Genomic DNA, 18635 nt, shown 5'->3' with positions numbered 1-18635 from the left:
TCGGTAAAGTCACGTAAAATGGAAATAATAAAGTAATGAAAATAAAACATAAGTATTTTTATTATTTTATTATTTCCATAAGAAATTATTTCATATATTGGTAGAAATTATTCAGTGTAAATTGCACGAGATCCATATACGTTTATTAAACATCAATAAAAGCACAGCAGCTTATCATCTGGCAGTGAAGGTTTTTGGCATTAGTGGAAATTCCGAGCAACATACCTGGGGGGCTCCAGTTGGTAGGATTAAGGATGGTAAAATCATGGAAACATTTTTTTGGAAAGTTTTAAATCCTGAGGTTAAAAAAAAACCATCCTTATAAACGAATTCTATAATTTCAAGCAGGGTTAAGGAAATCGTTGCCAGGAGCGAGATGGAATAATTTTAGTTTTAACTGGCATTGTAAGGCAAAAAGCTAAACTAGAAATGAAAATTTGCATTAAAATGTCAATATGGACAGATGGTTTAGCAATGTCCAAAAGGTCGTGTAATTTTCGGGAGTTTTTTGACAAAAATAATGCAGAACTCTAATCGTCAACACACCTATTGATATCAACAGAGAAACGCGTGCCTTGCAAAAGTTGTGCACAACAAACCCCCCCTCCAGCTGAGCACCATGTGGTTATGCCTTACTCAAGAAAAAAACTAGGCAACGAGCAAACTTAACAATAACGAGCAATTAAAGTTTGGTAATAATAGGTAAACACAACGGTTTTTACAATGTCATGGTTTTGTTTAAATTCACGCAAATAATTATCCTTCGGCGTATCCGTTTCGTAACCTCCCTGCCGTGCATTAAGAAGCAGAGGCCGATTCGAGCCAGCGAACTCTGGACCCGCCACCCCCCTCCGAGGGCTGCATGGAGGAACACGGCGACTTGGCATGGAAATTGCAACCCTCTTTTTAAAATACAAGTGCAAAAACACGCTGGCACACACAACAACCAGTGCCATCATGATCATGTCGGGGGCAACTGTGAGGGCCGGTTGACACGATTCAACTTCGTATAATAGCGGCAAAAGCGATGGCTATCGTTTATAAAACGCATACGCATATCCGGTTGTAACAGATGTCTGATGCGTTTAGGTTGTCATTTCCTCCGCACATCCGATCAGCACGGTTGGCTACGTACGGTGTGAAAGAAGTTCAACGTACGTTATATAATGGCAAAAAATGTGAAGTTTGCTACAAGTCTTGTCGAGTATATCCTGGTAACAATAGCAATGTCTGAATATTTTAAAATCTTGGCCTACGTTTTGAATTCTGGGGGTTTTGAAGAGGGCTGCGAATACAAATATGACATCAGAATATGGCTTTAAAAACATGTCTTTAAAGCCAAACGAAAGCAGGTGAAGCTTGCTGCTGGTTACTAAGCATATACAACATCATACTGAAGACATTTACAGTCGCTGCTTTTCAGCTTTGCAGGTACAATCGGCCCATCCGCTGTGCTGTGCGCCTATCTGTGCTTCATTCATATTGCTAACCTGCTGCACACAGCTTCATGTCACAAAGCTGTCGGGGAGGAAACCACGTGACGGTTCAGTAGATATACAGTGCAGGCCTTCAAACTGTCATTGCACGGTCGTGCGGCATGCTGAAAATATGAGGCGGAAATAACTAATGGCACATACAATAAACATAAAACATTACTTAAAAACAAGTTTGATTTTCACCAAAGTGCTCTATATTATATGGTTCTGAGTTTGATTGCATTTAAAAATATTTGTTTTTAAAAGTTTGATTGGCTAGCCCATGAGTTTCCTGTGAACGGCGCTCACTTTTGCCAATGCATCATCAGCATCTCGCACCGCTGGTGCAGTGACAGGAGCGAACGCTGATTTGACTTAAAACACTGCAAAGGAAAGTGCGTGCAGTCCAGTGGACCAAGACACTCTTGCGTGGTTAGGTGTGAGTAAGGCTGTGTCTCCCAGGCTGACGGTGAAGACAATGTCAGTGGCCACTTCTGGGAGGAGGTCCTTGCACATGTCCATGAGCCTGGCCCCTGGGTCTCTCATCTGGATGCAGCTGGTGTCCAGCACAGAGCTCCCAAGGATCCTGCTTGACAAGTGAACACGTGACGACAAGGAGGTCATTGATATCGAGTCATGGTCAATCACACACGTGTCAGCGGGTAAGTCTGTCGGCGTGTGTATTTGTGCACAGGCATTTCCAGGCAGGTGCAGCCAACTATTGTATGCATGTTGAACGTTTTCGCACCGTACGTAGCCAACCGTGCTAATCGGAGCACAACAAACTATTCTAAAAGTGTGTCACAGGCATTCTCACCACGGACGGCTCCATGCCGTGGTATCGTGCCATGTGCTCGGCATCGCGAGCGTCGGACGTCTCGCACGCGCGCTGTCATGAGAGCGGAGACACCAAGAACATGGACGGAAGACAAGAAGGGGCAGATTGTTAAGATTCAACAGCAGATAATGAAAACGGGACGACGTTGGCAGCGGTGGAGAAACACGAGGAAAGATGCCTACTCAGCTGAAGAAAAAAAATAAGTCGAGGCATATTGAGAAATTAAAGGTGAATTATGTTTTAAATAACCAGTGAGTGTTTACCTCTACATAAATATGAATCCAGTTTCCTTGTTTTAACATCTCCACAACATGATACACATAAATGCAGAAATTTTTGTGGGATAAAAATATGATTGCATTTCCATAACGACCACGTGACCTCATCCAGCCAATCAGTGCCTGATATGTAAGCAACAACAACACAACAGAACTTCAAAGCTCCGCGGTGATTTGGAGGGAGGGTTTTCGCCTAGCCTGTAATCTGCAACACACCGTATTCGTGGCGAATACGTAAAATAAAAAAATCCTTGAGAAATAATTGCCGATTTTCAGGGCTGCGTTTTCCTTACAGTGGTCGTGGAAGCGCAGCACTAGGCAAATGCGGGAAGTCACCTCGCAGAGCCAGGAGGCGCGGGCCAGGACGTCTGCCAACGACGAGAACACGGAGTCCAGCTCCTCAGATGCACCACCTCCACAATGCCGGAGTGGACCCTGTCCGAGCACAAAAGGTAAAGATCCCCCCACGTGTAGCCTTAACAGACTGTTGTGGCAAGTGCTGTTAGCGATCAGCACATATGAAGGCCGGAAACAGTACACGAGGGGTTCGATGTTTACAGACCGCACCAGGTACTCATTTGAGGCTGAGTCGACCTAGGGGAGGTCCAGGACCAGTTCAGATAATCGCCACCGGTGTTGGCCGTGAGTGGGAATCCAACTCAGGTCGCCGGCTTCGTAGCGGACTGAGCTAACCGCTACACTACCGCACGCACGCACACACACGCATTGAACAGAAGCAGTACAATGTTACAAAGGTCTTGCTGCCATCTGCCACTTATTGGCCTAAGCAGAGAAGCATTCATGAGTTGACTCTTTTTATGGAAGTTTTGGGGATTGGGATATTGGGCCAACTCCATTTGTAACAATTTTTTTTTACATATCGAAGGAGACAGCAATTATTACAGAGAGGCTGTGCGTATGAGGCGATAACATTCAAAGGATCGCGCAGATGGGTTCAAGCGCCCATTTTGCTGTACTGCCATCTCCCGGCCACGTACAGCCCTGGCAGGTTTGGGACATAATAGATAAAAAAAATACCCCAAATCTAAAAAAAAGCAGGGAAGGGGGTGTGTTAATCTCTACATACCTATAAGTGAGAGTGCGTGTTTTGCCTGTCCAAAGATAACATGAGTGGTAACATCTGAATTGGTCCCCGGCTCCCCTTCACCAAATGGTACCAACACCAGCGTGGTAAACCTGGTCAAACAACAACGCCAATGACTGGCACGGAGCGGGGAGGCCTTCATCTAGCAGGGATTGACGGGTCGTGAATAAACAAGACACAATACAAACACACGCCGTGCTGTGGGAGGAGAGCTCCATTACCTGCGGGGTGACGGGACGCTGCTGCTGCTGCCGCAAGGGTCCCCTGGCGGGCTGCGGAGGTGTCCGGGAGGGATGCCGGTGGGGGGCTCGGCTGGGATGTCTTGTAGAGGGGGGCCAGCCGGGGCGCGGGCGGCCCACCCTTTCCAGGAGGCGGCGGCCCTGCTCAGCCGAGCGGCAGAGGGTACAGACGGGCGGCTCCCACTCAGCCTCCATGCGGTCTGCTGCTGCTGCTGCAAACAGAGACAAAGATCCCCCCCCCCCCATAGTCTTAACAGAATGTTGGGGAAAGTGCTGTGAGCGAGCACCTATGAAGGCCGGCACGGCACATGAGGGGGTGGGTGGCCGGTACCACGCCCGGCCGCCTTTGTCTCCCCATTGGCGATGTTTCCACATCGCACCAGGTACTCATTTTAGGCGGAGTCGATCTAGGGGATGCCCAGGACCAGTTCAGATAATCGTCACTGGTGTTGGCCGTGAGCAGGAATCGAAAACGCTCACCTGACCGCAGCTTCCCTCACGGGCAGGACAAACACCCAGGGCTTAGCGGGTCCGACAGCACAGACAACAAAAACAAACGCCATGGTGGAAGTGTTCATGGTAAACGTCAGTGCCCATTTTAGTGTTCAAGGAGAGGCGTTTGAGGGGCAGCAGTAGAGTCTGTGATGCTGGAAGGTCTCGGAAAATTGGGACTTTTAACAAAGCAACTAGACGATAAATATCCGACATTGAATAAATCCGCGTGTGTGTGCAGATAACATTAGGAATATTAGGAATTCCAGGGGGGCAGCATCGGGGGAATGGACTTGGAAGGGCAGAACGTAGCCAGAGAGTGGTGCAGATGCAACCACGACGGAGGGAGGTTGTCACCGTGGGGCCACGGGTACGGAATGGGGGAAAGCGGCTCTGGTGCCGGCCACCGGCATCACCGCAGGAAGACCTCAATCCAGCACCTCCGATTAGCACGATTGCCTGCGTACGGTGTGAAAGAAGTTCTCAACACAAGAGTAACAGACACGTGGTGGAGTTCATAAGACGCGGCACTTGGCAGCTAAGATGCAGGGGCATCATTGGGTAGGGAGGTGTTGGTAGCTGCACGTGTGTGTACAGCACGTTGAACTTCTTTCGCACCATACGTAGCCAACCGTGCCAATCGGAGGCGCAGGGGAATGGGGGGCGGGCAAACAGCAACACTGAACACAAACTGCCGCGCCCGGCGATCGTGTTGCGGACCGCTCGAGTGTAGAGTTCACAGTCGGCATGTTGAGCTGTAACAACTTGAACTTTGACCCCAAGCTTCTTGTTGCCCGGTATCAATAAAGTTCCACAATTCTCATCTCTCTCTCTCGCTCACAGCGAGACAAAGGTCCCCCGTGTAGCCTTAATAGGGTACTGGGGCAAGTGCTGTTAGCGTGTAGCACCTATGAAGGCCGGCACGGTGGTACAGACACTACGCACGGCCGCCTTTGTCTCTCCCAGTGGCGACGTTTACTACACACCACCGGCACCAGGTACTCAGTTGAGGCTGAGTCGACATAGGGGAGGAGGCTCGGTTCAGATAATCGCCATCACGCTCCCCACTCACAAATACACACAACACACCACAAACACACACCACACACACCTACCAGATAGCGAGACGGCAAATACACGGGGGGGGGGGGGGTATAAAAGTTCGTCTTCTAATAATCCGTGACCACGTGGAGAGCCGTGCCACGTGTTGGTGGTTACGGTCGTGCTGGAGGAGCGGTGGCGCAGTGGTTAGCGCTACGAACCCGGCCTCCCGAGTTCGATTCCCGCTCACGGACAACGATTATCTGAACCGGTCCTGGGCCTCCCCTATGTCCACTCGGTCTCAAATGAGTACCCGGTGCGGTGGTGTGGAGTAAACATCGCCACTGGGGAGACAAAGGCGGTCGGGCGTGTGCTGCTCGCTAACAGCACCTGGCCCCACACCAGTCTGTCTGTTGTGGGGTCGATCTTCGTCGTCTTCGTTACGTCACTTGGGTAGTCTGCTGGCGGCCTTGGCGAGGCGATCCCTTGGGACCCCTGTTCCAAGTGTGTGTGGGGTGGTGGTGGCGATGTCTCCTCTTGCGGACCCTGGGAGGCTGATCTCAATGAGTGGGGGTTGTATGCTGTGTGTATGTGTGCTCGCTAACAGCACTTGCCCCTACAGTCTGTTAAGGCTATACGGGGGATCTTTGTCTTTGTGTGTAGGCCACCCACCTGGGATGAAGGCGAGACAGTGAGAGACACACCGGGCTACGGTGTGGAACTCAGGCGGGCGCGCGCGGCTCCGGACTCCACGGTGCCGCCGCTGTCGCCGCGACTTCCTCCTCCTCCCTCTCCTCGTCCTCCTCCCTCTCCTCGTCCTCCTTCTTCTTCCTCCCTCCTCCTCCTCCACCCGCCCGGCGCTCGCGATGACGACGCCGCTTGCTGCCGTCGCCCTCCGCACAACGTTATCGACAGCCTCCCCCACGCCCCCTGCTGAACGTGCGTGATAACAAAGAGCTTTCTAGATCATCGGATTCCTCCTCCTCAGTAACTATTCTCTGGCTCGCTTTCTTGCCCGTCCGTGTAGATTGCAGTACATCTGAAAAATTCAATAGAAAAAAATTTCAGCTCATGAATATTAAGTAGGTGAGGAGGGGTTGTCCCATGTGGAGTGACGTCACCCGCTAATGGTTATTGTGGAGGTATGTGACATGAAGAGTGACGTCACCCGCTAATTGTTATTGTGGAGGGGTGTGACATGTGGAGTGACGTCACCCACTAATGGTTATTGTGGAGTGGTGTGACATGTGGAGTGACGTCACCCGCTAATTGTTATTGTGGAGGGGTGCGACATGTGGAGTGACGTCACCCACTCATGATTATTAATGAGGGGAGGGGTGCCTCTTTTGCAGTGACGTCACGCGGGGGGGGGGCTCATGTAGAGTGACGTCACGCGCGGGACGGACAGACATTTGTGGGTGATTATAGTCGGAAATTCCGATGACGATAACGCGATGGTCGAGTTTTACTTTTGCTCGAGGTTGTTTCTGGAATGCAGACCTTGATCAGTGCCCTACCTTATTACAGACAAATTCAGACCTTATTGGTCATCCTGTGCCCTTATACATCTCAACGTTCATCCTACAAGTGCCATCACAAGGGAGAAACACAAACAAATAGACACAAAACATTGATTTTGCCCATATCGAAACGTCTGAACGCCATATGGACCTGAAAACTGAATTTACCTGTACAATAATGCGGGGTAAACCGTGATGGGATGACAGGTATGAGTTGACAGGTATGAGTTGACAGGTATGGGATGATAGGTATGGGTTGACGGGTATGAGTTGACGGGTATGAGTTGACAGGTATGAGTTGATAGGTATGGGTTGACGGGCATGAGTTGACAGGTATGAGTTCACAGGTATGGGTTGACAGGTATGAGTTGGCAGGTATGGGTTGACAGGTATGAGTTTCCAGGATCTCAATGTATTTCCCCACCAAGAAATAAGGAGGTAAATCCCCTCCTAAATATCCCTGATCTGTTTCCACCAACCCATCAGCCACACGGCCTGACGGGAGTGCATTCATTCCAGCATCTCATCCATCGGGTGTGGAGGCGCAGTGACATTCTCATCGCTCCACGACGATTCCGTGTTTTTTGCCACGTGTCGTTGTCGTGGTCGTCGTCGTCGTCGTGCTAAAGAAGTTCCACGTACAAACATTCGGCCCGTTGTATCCGCTGTTGTCGTTTGGTGCCCACAATGAGAGGGGGCGCCCGTGACGTGGAGGGAGTTCTCTTATCAACAAGAAACAAACCTCGATTTAAAGCTTTCGTGACTGCATTCAGACTCTGCCTTCTCGACAGACCTGTTCTCCACCTGAAGACGGCTGCTTGCGTTGTGGCCGAAACGTCGTGAGAATTATTTTATTATGTTTATTTTTATTATTTTCCTTCTACGTGACTTCACCGAAAGAACCAAGAAGAAGAAACAAACCCCCTACAATCCACCCGCTATTACAAAACCTACCACACCGCATACCAAAAGCCATTTTCGAGCAAGTGCTCGTTATGTTTGTTTAAGACTGCTATTAGTAGAATCAATAATAACAATGATATCTGATTAGCCAGCAGCAGCAGAGTTTGGTTAGCAAGCCTCACGAATGTATTGCTAATGAGTCCCGGAATGTGGAAACCAGCCCAGAGGTTGCGTGCGAGAACAAACCGTGCTGGCAAACATAAGACTACACAGCAGAGGTGGGACAAAGTCATTGTTATGCAAGTCCAAGTCGAGTCGCAAGTCATCAAATTCATGACTCGAGTCTGACTCGAGTCCAAGTCACATGACTCGAGTCCACATCTCATAGGTGGGACAAAGTCATTGTTATGCAAGTCCAAGTCGAGTCGCAAGTCATCAAATTCATGACTCGAGTCTGACTCGAGTCCAAGTCACATGACTCGAGTCCACACCTCTGCTACACAGCGTGTCTATATGCAGTACACAGCTAGTGGATTGTGAACTACGGCTACGATATATTTCGACGTGTTTATGTAATGAGTTGCGATGTCAATTAACCCAAAAAAACTCCATTACGGATAAGGAACGTAATTTCATGTGGCTGGCCACGTAGCTGTGCTTAATGACGTCACGCGCGCCACTGCTTTATGACGTCAGCCGCAGCTGTGCTTGATGACGTCACGCGAGGCTCTGCTTTATGACGTTGCCGTAGCTTTTGGTAATGGCTGTGGTTGATTACGCCACGCGAGGTCTGCGTAATGACGTCACGCGCTTTGATGGTTTATGACATCACGCGTAGCTTTTACTTCAGGGCCCCCTCCGGCAAAACCTGCACTTGATGACGCCACGCCGAGGCTCTGCTTGTTGACGTCACGCTCTCCAAATGGTTTTTGACGTTGCGCGCTGCACTGGTTTATGACGTCACGCGCCACCGTGCACGAGCGGCGGGCTTCCCTGCCTAAGATGGCGGCCGCAGTTGTGGTGGCTCTGAATGCCAGACATGTAACGTTGATATATTTTAGACTTATCGACTTATTGTTAAAAACAAATTCAATACCGTACCGTCATTCGGTTGTCTACTTGAGCATTACAACATGCAATTCATGAAGCATTTGCTGATTAGGAACCAAAAACATAAAGGTTTTCGTCAATTAAAGCACTGCCATTTCAGGAAAACGATTTATATCTTAAAGTCCACACTGTTTTTTGACGAATTTGTTCGTATTTTGTTTGTGCTTGTGCACTACTGGCCGTGCATTGTCGCCAAGTAATTTGATAACTGATTGGTTATTACAGAAACACATCCACTCTCAATTCAATGACATCCCTTCCAAAGCCCCTTGGCAGTAAACGCGTGTCCATGGTTAGATAATAGGGCCTTTATGCTGGCAGAAAGGGAATTCCTGCCATTCGTGGGGAAAATGCCAGAACTGCACTGAAATTTGTCTCTGATGCCTGTGTTCATCTTTCTGTCTCAGAATATCAAGCACGTCTGCAATCCATGTCACAGCATTCGCCATAGCCCTGTCCATACTCCATCCGAAACCCTCCATAACCCCTAAAGTTCACACACCTAACCCCTATTTTCTCCCTCCATTGACGCAGTTCATTACCCATCTACCCTCGATCAATCCCTTACCATTAATTTTCCCCATTCCTCCGCTGACCCCTAAAATCCTTGTTTCTTTCCCTGCCTAACCTCACCCGCCATACTCCCTGTTCTCTCGTCTCCCATTCCCCACACCTCCCCTCATGTTCAAGAGATCCTCTGTCGTAGGAGGTGCCTTACAGATACAATTACTCCTTGTGTGTGTGTTACTGTGTAGTCTCTTTGTCCGGGAAAAAAAAACCTCCACCACTAATTACTACAAAACCTACCGCACCACATGCCTTTAATTTGTAGAACCACATTCATGAACAATGCAGCCAAATAAAAAGCAAATGCATTCCAAGAGATATTGTGCATAACCCACAATGGCAGACGCATAAAACTAGTTGACAAAAGCCAACCTAAATATATCACGTTACCGGTAATGTGATAAACTAGTGTAAACTACTTGTACAATGCAACTTATCTTGAGGCCCTAAATATAAAGTGAATATGGAATCACTTCGAAGTGATCTGTGCAGCAGAATGTGTTCCAGCAAGCAAACTCTTGGCTCGTTTCGACACTCTGGGTCCCACCAGCAGAGACAGGCTTGCAAAACAAATACTGATAAATTAACAGATGTCACTGGCAAAAGACACAGGAGTACCTCATATAAAAGGGTGCCCTGGTGGCGAGATGTTAACCACCTCGCCTGGTATACAGGACGTCGTGGGTTCGATCCCGACCCTGACGCCTGCTGCATATTTGGAGTTTGCGTGTCTCTCTCCCCGTGGTCGCGTGGCTTTTTCTCCATGCCCTCCGGGTTTTCCCTCCAAATTTAGCTGCTATAAATGTCCACATGACAATAAGCCACTTCGCTGAGCAATCATTTGTGGCCAGGTCGCTTCTGAAAAAGAGCTATATAGCTCATTGAGGCTTACCTGGTGAAATAAAATAACAGTTTAATAATTGGATGTAACAAAGATGGGATTTAGCACTCATTGATGGGAAACAAACCGCTACCGGAACAAAACTGAAGAGGGCGTTTGCTCGTCAACGGCTGTGGTTCCTTCTCCCATTCGCCCTCTGCTCCAGATCACTCCCCCGTCTCACCACCACCACCACCAACATCCATCCCCCAACATCCCCACCCCGAAGCAACCTCCAAAACACCCCAGCACACCACCCCTCCCCCACCACCAGCTCGTCCCACTTACAGTGATGTAACCGTGGATCCTCAGGCACTCTTTCTCCCTGCATAGGAAGTCTCTCGCACACACATGGCGATGGGGGAGGCGTGTTGAAGTGACAGCAACAGGGCAAACGTGTCGCGTAGCCCAGATGATGATTTCAATTCCCCAGGGGAATCTGGCTTGTTTTTTTATGTGGAGGGTGGGGAGATGTACATCGCCTCTCTTCTGATCTGTACAAACACTGCACCTTCTAAACCACCCACTCAGTCTTCCGAGGGGTGGGGGGGGGGACCCCCAAACTCCTCAACTGCTGAAGCTGCTGCTGGGGTTGGGGTTGGTGATGATGATGATGTGGTAAATTATGTGGTAGATGGCTGACGATGGTAGGTGACTGATGGTGGTGGTGATGGTATATGATTCAAGATGTTGGTGGAACCGGTAGATGCCTGATTATGGTGGTTGATGATGATGTGGATGATGATGACGTTAAGAACATTACTGATGACGATGGGGATAGATGATTTGAGACAAGAGAGAGGATAGTCGAGATGACGGTGGAGCTGGTAGGTGATTCATGGTAGTAGATTATGTGATAGATGTCGATGTGGTAGATTAGTGATGATAGTGGTTGATGATGATGGTATCATTATGGTTGATGATGGTACATGACTAAAAACCTGATGATCAAGAAGACTTTCGAGCTGGTAGATGACTGATAATAATGTAGTTGGTAGATGATGGAAGGGGTGGATGATGACAATGATGTAATCGATGCTGCTGCTGATGATGGTAGATGTCTGGGAAGTAGAGAGGAAGGTGGTCTGGTCGAGGTAGCTGAGCGGTGTGTGTGTGTTAGAGTGTGTCCTGACACTTGGTGATGCCGAGGAGCGTTCCTTTTGTCCGACGTGAGTGGGCGGGTCCTCTGGCGTAGGCGCAGCCTATGGCCGGGCGAGATGGAACTCTACAAAGTTTCCGCAGCATTCTGCTGCTCACTCACACAGAGCAGGAGGAGGAGGAGCAGGAGGGAAGAGACACAGCTGGGGGGAGAGAGAGAGGGGGGCTGCGGGAGAGACAACTTGGGAGAGACGGTGCAAAGCAACGGGGAGGAAGGCAGACAGACAGAGAGAGAGAGGTGGGTAGAGTTAAAGAAGAGGAATAGAATTGTGAGCGAGTTACAATACACGAGAAAGTTGGTGAGAGAGAGAGAGCGCCAGGAGGTGCTTGAGAGACAAAACTAGTAAACTCTACAACAAGGGTGGAGACAGGGAGAGAGAGAGAGGGGCGAGGGGAGACGGGGAGGGCCGTGTGTGCATGCGATGTGCATGACGGGCTGAAGGATCTTCCTCCTCCTCGCATCCTCACCGCTCATCCCACGGCGGCTCTCCGCAAAGAGGTGAGTGCAGTGCCGCGTTCCATCACAAGCGGAGTTCCAGAGACGTTTACGCGTGAACGCTGAGGTCAGCTTCGACTGAAAAGGGGCATGAGACGGACGCGTCTGTGGAGAGAGAGAGCAGCCCTTGCGCTGCTGAGTCTGGGTCAAGTGAGGGTCTGGGTCAAGTGAGAGTCTGGGTCACGTGGGACTCTGGGTCAAGTGAGGGTCTGGGTCAAGTGGGACTCTGGGTCAAGTGAGGGTCTGGGTCACGTGGGACTCTGGGTCAAGTGAGGGTCTGGGTCAAGTGAAGGTCTGGGTCACGTGGGACTCTGGGTCAAGTGAGGGTCTGGGTCACGTGGGACTCTGGGTCAAGTGAGGGTCTGGGTCACGTGGGACTCTGGGTCAAGTGAGGGTCTGGGTCACGTGGGATTCTGGGTCAAGTGAGGGTCTGGGTCAAGTGGGACTCTGGGTCAAGTGAGGGTCTGGGTCAAGTGAGGGTCTGGGTCACGTGGGACTCTGGGTCAAGTGAGGGTCTGGGTCACGTGGGACTCTGGGTCAAGTGAGGGTCTGGGTCAAGTGGGACTCTGGGTCAAGTGAGGGTCTGGGTCAAGTGAGGGTCTGGGTCAAGTGGGACTCTGGGTCAAGTGAGGGTCTGGGTCACGTGGGACTCTGGGTCACGTGGGAGTCTGGGTCACGTGGGACTCTGGGTCACGTGGGACTCTGGGTCAAGTGAGGGTCTGGGTCAAGTGGGACTCTGGGTCAAGTGAGGGTCTGGGTCAAGTGAGGGTCTGGGTCACGTGGGACTCTGGGTCAAGTGAGGGTCTGGGTCACGTGGGACTCTGGGTCAAGTGAGGGTCTGGGTCACGTGGGACTCTGGGTCAAGTGAGGGTCTGGGTCACGTGGGACTCTGGGTCACGTGGGAGTCTGGGTCACGTGGGACTCTGGGTCACGTGGGACTCTGGGTCAAGTGAGGGTCTGGGTCAATTGGGAGTCTGGGTCACGTGGGACGTGTACACGGTCGCCGAAGTTGGGCTCGAGCTGCTGTCATATATGTGATTGGCATGGTGTCTACGTACGGTGCGAAAGAAGCTCAACATACATACGATAGAGCACCCAGCCCATACCTCACTGCACTTGGATTCGAATGCAATGTAATTGTGAAGCAGTCAGGGCGATGGCCTGATGACCCATCACTCACTGAGTCGCCTCCGTATCACTCTTCCATCGCTACTACCGCGGATTCCGTTCCTGTTAACTTCACTCATTGATTCCTCCACCCATTACTATGATCACTCGCACTGCTCGACTTTGGAATGTCTCCCCCCCCAAGCTTGTATAGCTCAAGTGAAAGAAACGTGTTAACTCTTACCTTTGCTCGTGCTGTGTGTTGCTTACCCGCTTGACGTTTCGGGCCCGTGCATAGCAACTGTGTTTGAGAAATAAAAATAACCCCCCCCACACTTGCCGTGATTTGCGGATCAAGGGAGAGTTGAAGCGACCAGTTGGGTATTTTGACACCTGGGTGGAGACATCATCTGGCCGGGGGAGCGGTGATTCGTCATCGTGTACCCGCCGGCCATCCGAGTACGAATCCCGTTCCCGGCTAACCACATCAGTGGTGAATGATATCTTGCACCGATCCCGGGAGTGGCCGGGCCTGGTGCTGGCCACCCACCCCCATCTGACTTCATAGGTGCTTGCTAACAGCACTTGCCCCAGCAGTCTGTTAAGGCTATATGGGAGACTTTTGTTAAGGGTATAGGCGATGCACAAAAATGCTACAGCCAGCAGCAACGTGAAATCCTTCATTCTATTTGTATTTCAAACCAGGTTAGGATATTTACTATTAAAGTATTGTGGAGTCATTTCTAATTGCAATGCGGTGATTTGTTGTTACTGACAAGTGGCGGAGCCTGCGCGTTCGCAAATAAAGCAAAAGCACGTGGCCCCGAATAGCTCAAGGGGTCTCGAATTCATAAAAAAAAAAGATTCGGGATGCATCAAATTAAAATCCTCATAAACAGTCAATGATTAACATAAACAAACACAACATTCCAACTCACTACATCTCTATTTTTGTCTAAATTTCTCTTATCTTACTAAATCTCTGACTCTTCTCTATACTGTATCTCTTATGTCATCTCACTAGGATTTTACATAATTAAATGCCCTCCCTCCCGCCCTCACCCAAAACTAATTTAACGTCTGCTTCGGACCCCCAATTGGACAGCACCACCACTGTTACCACCACTGTTGTCGGCAGAATAAAAATAATTATTTCGGAGTATGTGGTGTGATATGGATCACTAATAGTTCTCATTGGGGTGAGTTTCAAAAACATAGCCAGGGTCTTTAAAATCAATGTTGATTTAAAAAAACACTCCAGCACATTGATTACAACGCTATGTGAGCGTATGGATTGCCAGCGGCAATTGGACCGTGAAACCCGATTATGAATTACAACCCAAAGAATCATTTACGTATCCTTGGGATCGACTATAGTAACCACGACTGATGCGTACATGTACAGCCCTTTAGTGAGTCAACTGCTGGATGAGTGCTTCTCCATGCCGCGTGGGTCGTGGGGATTATACGACCATACTTCACCACGCTGGTCAGTGTGGGTTGGAGGTGGAGAGGCTAAGACGCTTGGGCATAGAACAACACGACAATACGTCATGGATTTTTCTGTACTACCCTCTGCTGCCCACTACATAGCCCTATAGCTGCCTATGACAACCTGTGTGTACATGGTGGTCAATCATCCAAGTACATTGCAGGTTGAACTTGGAAAGTACATCAGAGTTCTGATGAGATGGGACAAATTCAGGCGATTTTGAAAAGAGTGGTCCAGCAAGATTCATGATGTGAGAATCACCTCCTGATTGGTATCACCAGGAGGAATGAGATGTATGAACGTGGGTTCAAATATTGAACCCACTTAGTGTAGAACTCGTATGCGGTGATGTTTCCTTATATTTAAATAAGGAAAACAAAACTGTTTACATATAATATCATCCTAAAGTTGACGCAGCCAACGATTAATTTATGCTGATGATATATTTTATATTTCTACTTAATCGATAAATGAGGTTGTAATTGGATTGAAAATTATCTTCCATAATTTTTGATTAATGCAGGAAAAACAACACGTAAGTCCTTTGAGCCCCAAATCGTTCTTGCAAACGTGTCTTTGCGCATTTTCATTAGGGACGTTATTTAACTTTACTGCTGAAAATATTGAGTCAGTATCTGGGTATTTGGCCGCATTCTCTTCTACATGTTGGCACACCAATATAAACAACAACCTTGTAAAGAAATTAAAGACCGAGTTTTTATTTTTATGAATAGCACATATTCATACTGTTATACGATCAAAAATACCGAATCACCATCATCATCCATGAACAATCCACTGCTGGATGAAGGCCTACGACATTAGGTGGTACCAATGTCTGCTCTGGCCCATGCACTGTAAGAGGCAGTTTCCGTGTGTGCTGTGACCACACGCTTCGCAAAGTCACGTCTCATGAGCTCTCTCAGTTATAGCGAAAATACCGGCAGTGGGGGCATCTTCTAGATCAGTGGTTCACAACCTGCGGTCACTGGACCGCCGGTGGTCTGTGGAGATGTTGCGCATCATGATTTTTCTTCCACTGACAGTGGCCCGTGTATCAAGAAATGTTGGGAACCACTGGTAAAGTTTACGGTCTAAATATTGTGACTCGCAACAGAAGTGGGTCAGGCTGTTGAAGCATTAAACTGAAATAGAGATTGTTCAACGTTATGCTTTTTGGGACTTTGTATACACTTTTTTTTGTCCAGTTGATGCTTCAGAATTATCTAGTGATTTGTTTTGCTAGGTGTGTGTGTAAGCGTTACTTAACTCGGTCTTCGCCGATGTCGGGTACTCGATAGGACAAAAAAAAACAATTTCCAGGAAGAGATATTCTCAGGAAGTGCTCCGAACCAAGTACATCGCTCCTGCCAAAAAAAGTACTGGAACGTGGTCCAGGCCCTTTCTGGCTCCATCGCACCGCTGGGGCACGGTGATGTCATCACCACCACCACCACCAGAACGACGCTGGGGAAACGCGCACCACCCCCTCGTTGCCGCTCGAGTTGAGGCTGATGGTGATGAGGCTTTCAAAATAAACTCGGCGTTAAGTCGGTGCCAACTTTTTGAGTACTCTTTCGTGAGTCGTTGCGACCACCCATCAGAAGCGAAGTGTCATTAACTTTCTCTGGTCGTATTTATTTATATAATCGAATCGTTTTTCTGCCGTCTTGAGAGCAGCCCGCTAATGAAATAAAACAGCGGTCGGATATGCAACGGAGACGATCCCTTCTCCCATCGCAGCCATTCTGACGATCTGCTGCGCCGCAGTAATTTAGGTGGGACATTTGGAATCCTGGACTGCATTTGATAGCCAAGGCCTTTATTAACCCTTGCCAACTGCAACGTCTGCCTTGAAGCCAGATGTGACCAAGACTATGGTCTGATGGCTCATAGCTGGCTGCTTGGGGATCAACAACGGCTGATGACTCCTGGTAGGGCTTCAGATTCAGTGGCCGTGTGAATGATGGTTCGCCGGCCACGTAGCCAGCGGGCGAGGTGGCTGGGAAGTCGGGGGCCAGATGCTTCGGTTTGAACAACAACGCGCCTCAGTTGTCCAGGTGGCTTTCACGATGTGTGGGTAATACGCTCGGGAGCTGATGTTGAGGTGGCTTGCCCAGTGAAGTGGACACACTGCACAGATGTACCTGAGTGGCTTTATATCCACAGGTCGACGGGGGTGAGGTTTGTGAGTGAATGGCTGTGTAGCTTGTTTGTTTGTTTGGGTGACCCGCTAAGGTGGTGGCACCCCCACGTGGCCTTTCCGCTGGTGTATCAGTGCCTGTGGGCGAGTCAGCCGGGTGAACCACGCGCCTGGGTGTCTGGGTCGAGTGGCTGGGCCCTCTGGACGGACGCACCCGTGGTCGTTTGTTGTCACGAAGAGTGCACTTTTTAATGGAGTTAAAAAAACCCAAACCACCACCAAAAAACAAAGCGCACTGTACACAGGTCCCCAGATGGACGCCAGGCGCGCAAAGAATGTCGCGACACAGGCGGTGCGCGCGCGTGGAGGAGCTACCGTTACACACCGCGACAAAGACAAAGCTCCCCCGTGTAGCCTCGACACAGCCTGCCGGGGCAAGTGGCTGTTTGCGATGAAGGTCGGCACGGCACGGCACACACGGACGAAGGTTGGGTGGGTGGGTCAGCACCACGCGCCGGCCGCCTTTGTCTTTCCCCCGCCCGCCTCCCAACGGTGGCGATGTTTGCTACGCACCGCACCAGGTACTCATTTGAGGCTGAGTCAACCTAGGGGATGCCCATGACCGGTTGAGATAATCGTCACTGGGTGTTGGTGGCCGTGAACGGGAATCGAACTCGGGTGTCCGGGTACGTGGCGTAGCGTAGCGCTAACCGCTACACAACCACACACAGTAACTACAACAGTAGCCACCAATCGCCTTTAAGTGGCGGTGGCACCACCACGGCGCTTGTGCCAGGCTAGGTGCACCTTGAGGCCGTTTCGTGAGGCGTGTGGAAGGCTCTCTGCTGGCAGGAGGTTCACGGCACAGACCCAGTTTGCCGTGCGATGACTCACTCAGATGAGGCTGGAAAGATGCACGACCACCTGTGGCTCCCTACTGTGACAATTCGCTGCGTTTTATCCGTCCGTTGTTGTGAGCGTCGCTCTCCTCTGCCCTCCGCTATTGCTGGAGGGCGAATGCCTCCAATTGCCCAGTAGCAGCAGCAGCAGCAGCGTCCTTCACGACCATCCTGCTCCTCCACAGAGCCCGATCTTGACCACCACTGGTTGCCAGTTACCGGCAAGTCTTCTCAGTGTTGATGTGAAACTTTCGTGACTGCAGGAATCCATACTCTCTGGCTCTTTCGGTAAAGCCACGCGACTTTACCGAAAGAACCAAAGAGTAAGTCCCCACTCTTAGCTCCGCATCCTCCCGTGCCGCATCATCAGCTGACATCTCTCCTCCAGCCCGTGCCGAGCCCCGTGCCGAGTCCTCCTTCTGTCCGGCCCGAACAGCTGCTGCCCTGGGCACGCGGTGGCTCCGTGACGCAGCCAACGCAGCCTCCTCCTCGCCTGCCGGTGGAGCTCCCTGATGAGCAACACAAGGTATCCCATGTATACTTGAATCCTGCAAATCCTCGCACAAAACCTCGCACGTACGCACACGAGGCGTACGGAGACAACGCCACAATCGCAAACCCACGCGTACGAAGACAAATACCCACACCCCGTATAACCTGAACAGACTGTGGGGGCAAGTGCTGTTAGCGAGCACCTATAAAGGCCGGCACGGCACACGAGGAGGTAGGTGGCCAACACCACGCCCGGCCGCCTTTGTCTCCCCAGTGGCGATGTTTACGCACCGTACCAGGTACTCATTTGAGACTGAGTCGACCTAGGGGAGGCCCAGGACCGGTTCAGATAATCGTCATCGGTTGTTGGCCGTGAGCGGGAATCGAACTCGGGTCGCCG

General features: G+C 50.1%; 1 protein-coding gene across 4 annotated transcripts; it reads right to left on the bottom strand.

Moving 5' to 3' along the window:
• Positions 1-117: 117 nt before the first annotated feature.
• On the bottom strand, positions 118-6496 carry LOC144932425 (uncharacterized). 4 transcript variants are annotated; one of them, XR_013636908.1, is made up of 6 exons: positions 6141-6496; positions 3918-4147; positions 3679-3788; positions 2928-3026; positions 2293-2364; positions 118-2061 (listed from the first exon to the last, which is right to left on the bottom strand). XR_013636908.1 is itself a non-coding variant. In XM_078856465.1 (5 exons), exons 2-5 carry the CDS (start codon positions 4128-4130, stop codon positions 1957-1959), a joined length of 492 nt encoding a protein of 163 aa, XP_078712591.1. In that variant the 5' UTR covers positions 4131-4147; positions 6141-6496; the 3' UTR covers positions 118-1956. The 4 variants fall into 4 exon arrangements, 3 of the variants coding, with proteins under 3 accessions (XP_078712591.1, XP_078712593.1, XP_078712592.1); XM_078856465.1 differs by lacking the exon at positions 3679-3788 and having other exon boundaries at positions 118-2064; XM_078856467.1 differs by lacking the exon at positions 3679-3788.
• Between the last annotated feature and the right edge of the window lie 12139 nt (positions 6497-18635).

Source organism: Lampetra fluviatilis, chromosome 5 (assembly GCF_964198595.1).
Source record: "Lampetra fluviatilis chromosome 5, kcLamFluv1.1, whole genome shotgun sequence".
Classification (NCBI taxonomy): Eukaryota; Metazoa; Chordata; class Hyperoartia; order Petromyzontiformes; family Petromyzontidae; genus Lampetra; species Lampetra fluviatilis.
This window is presented reverse-complemented; position numbering and strand designations above follow the sequence as displayed.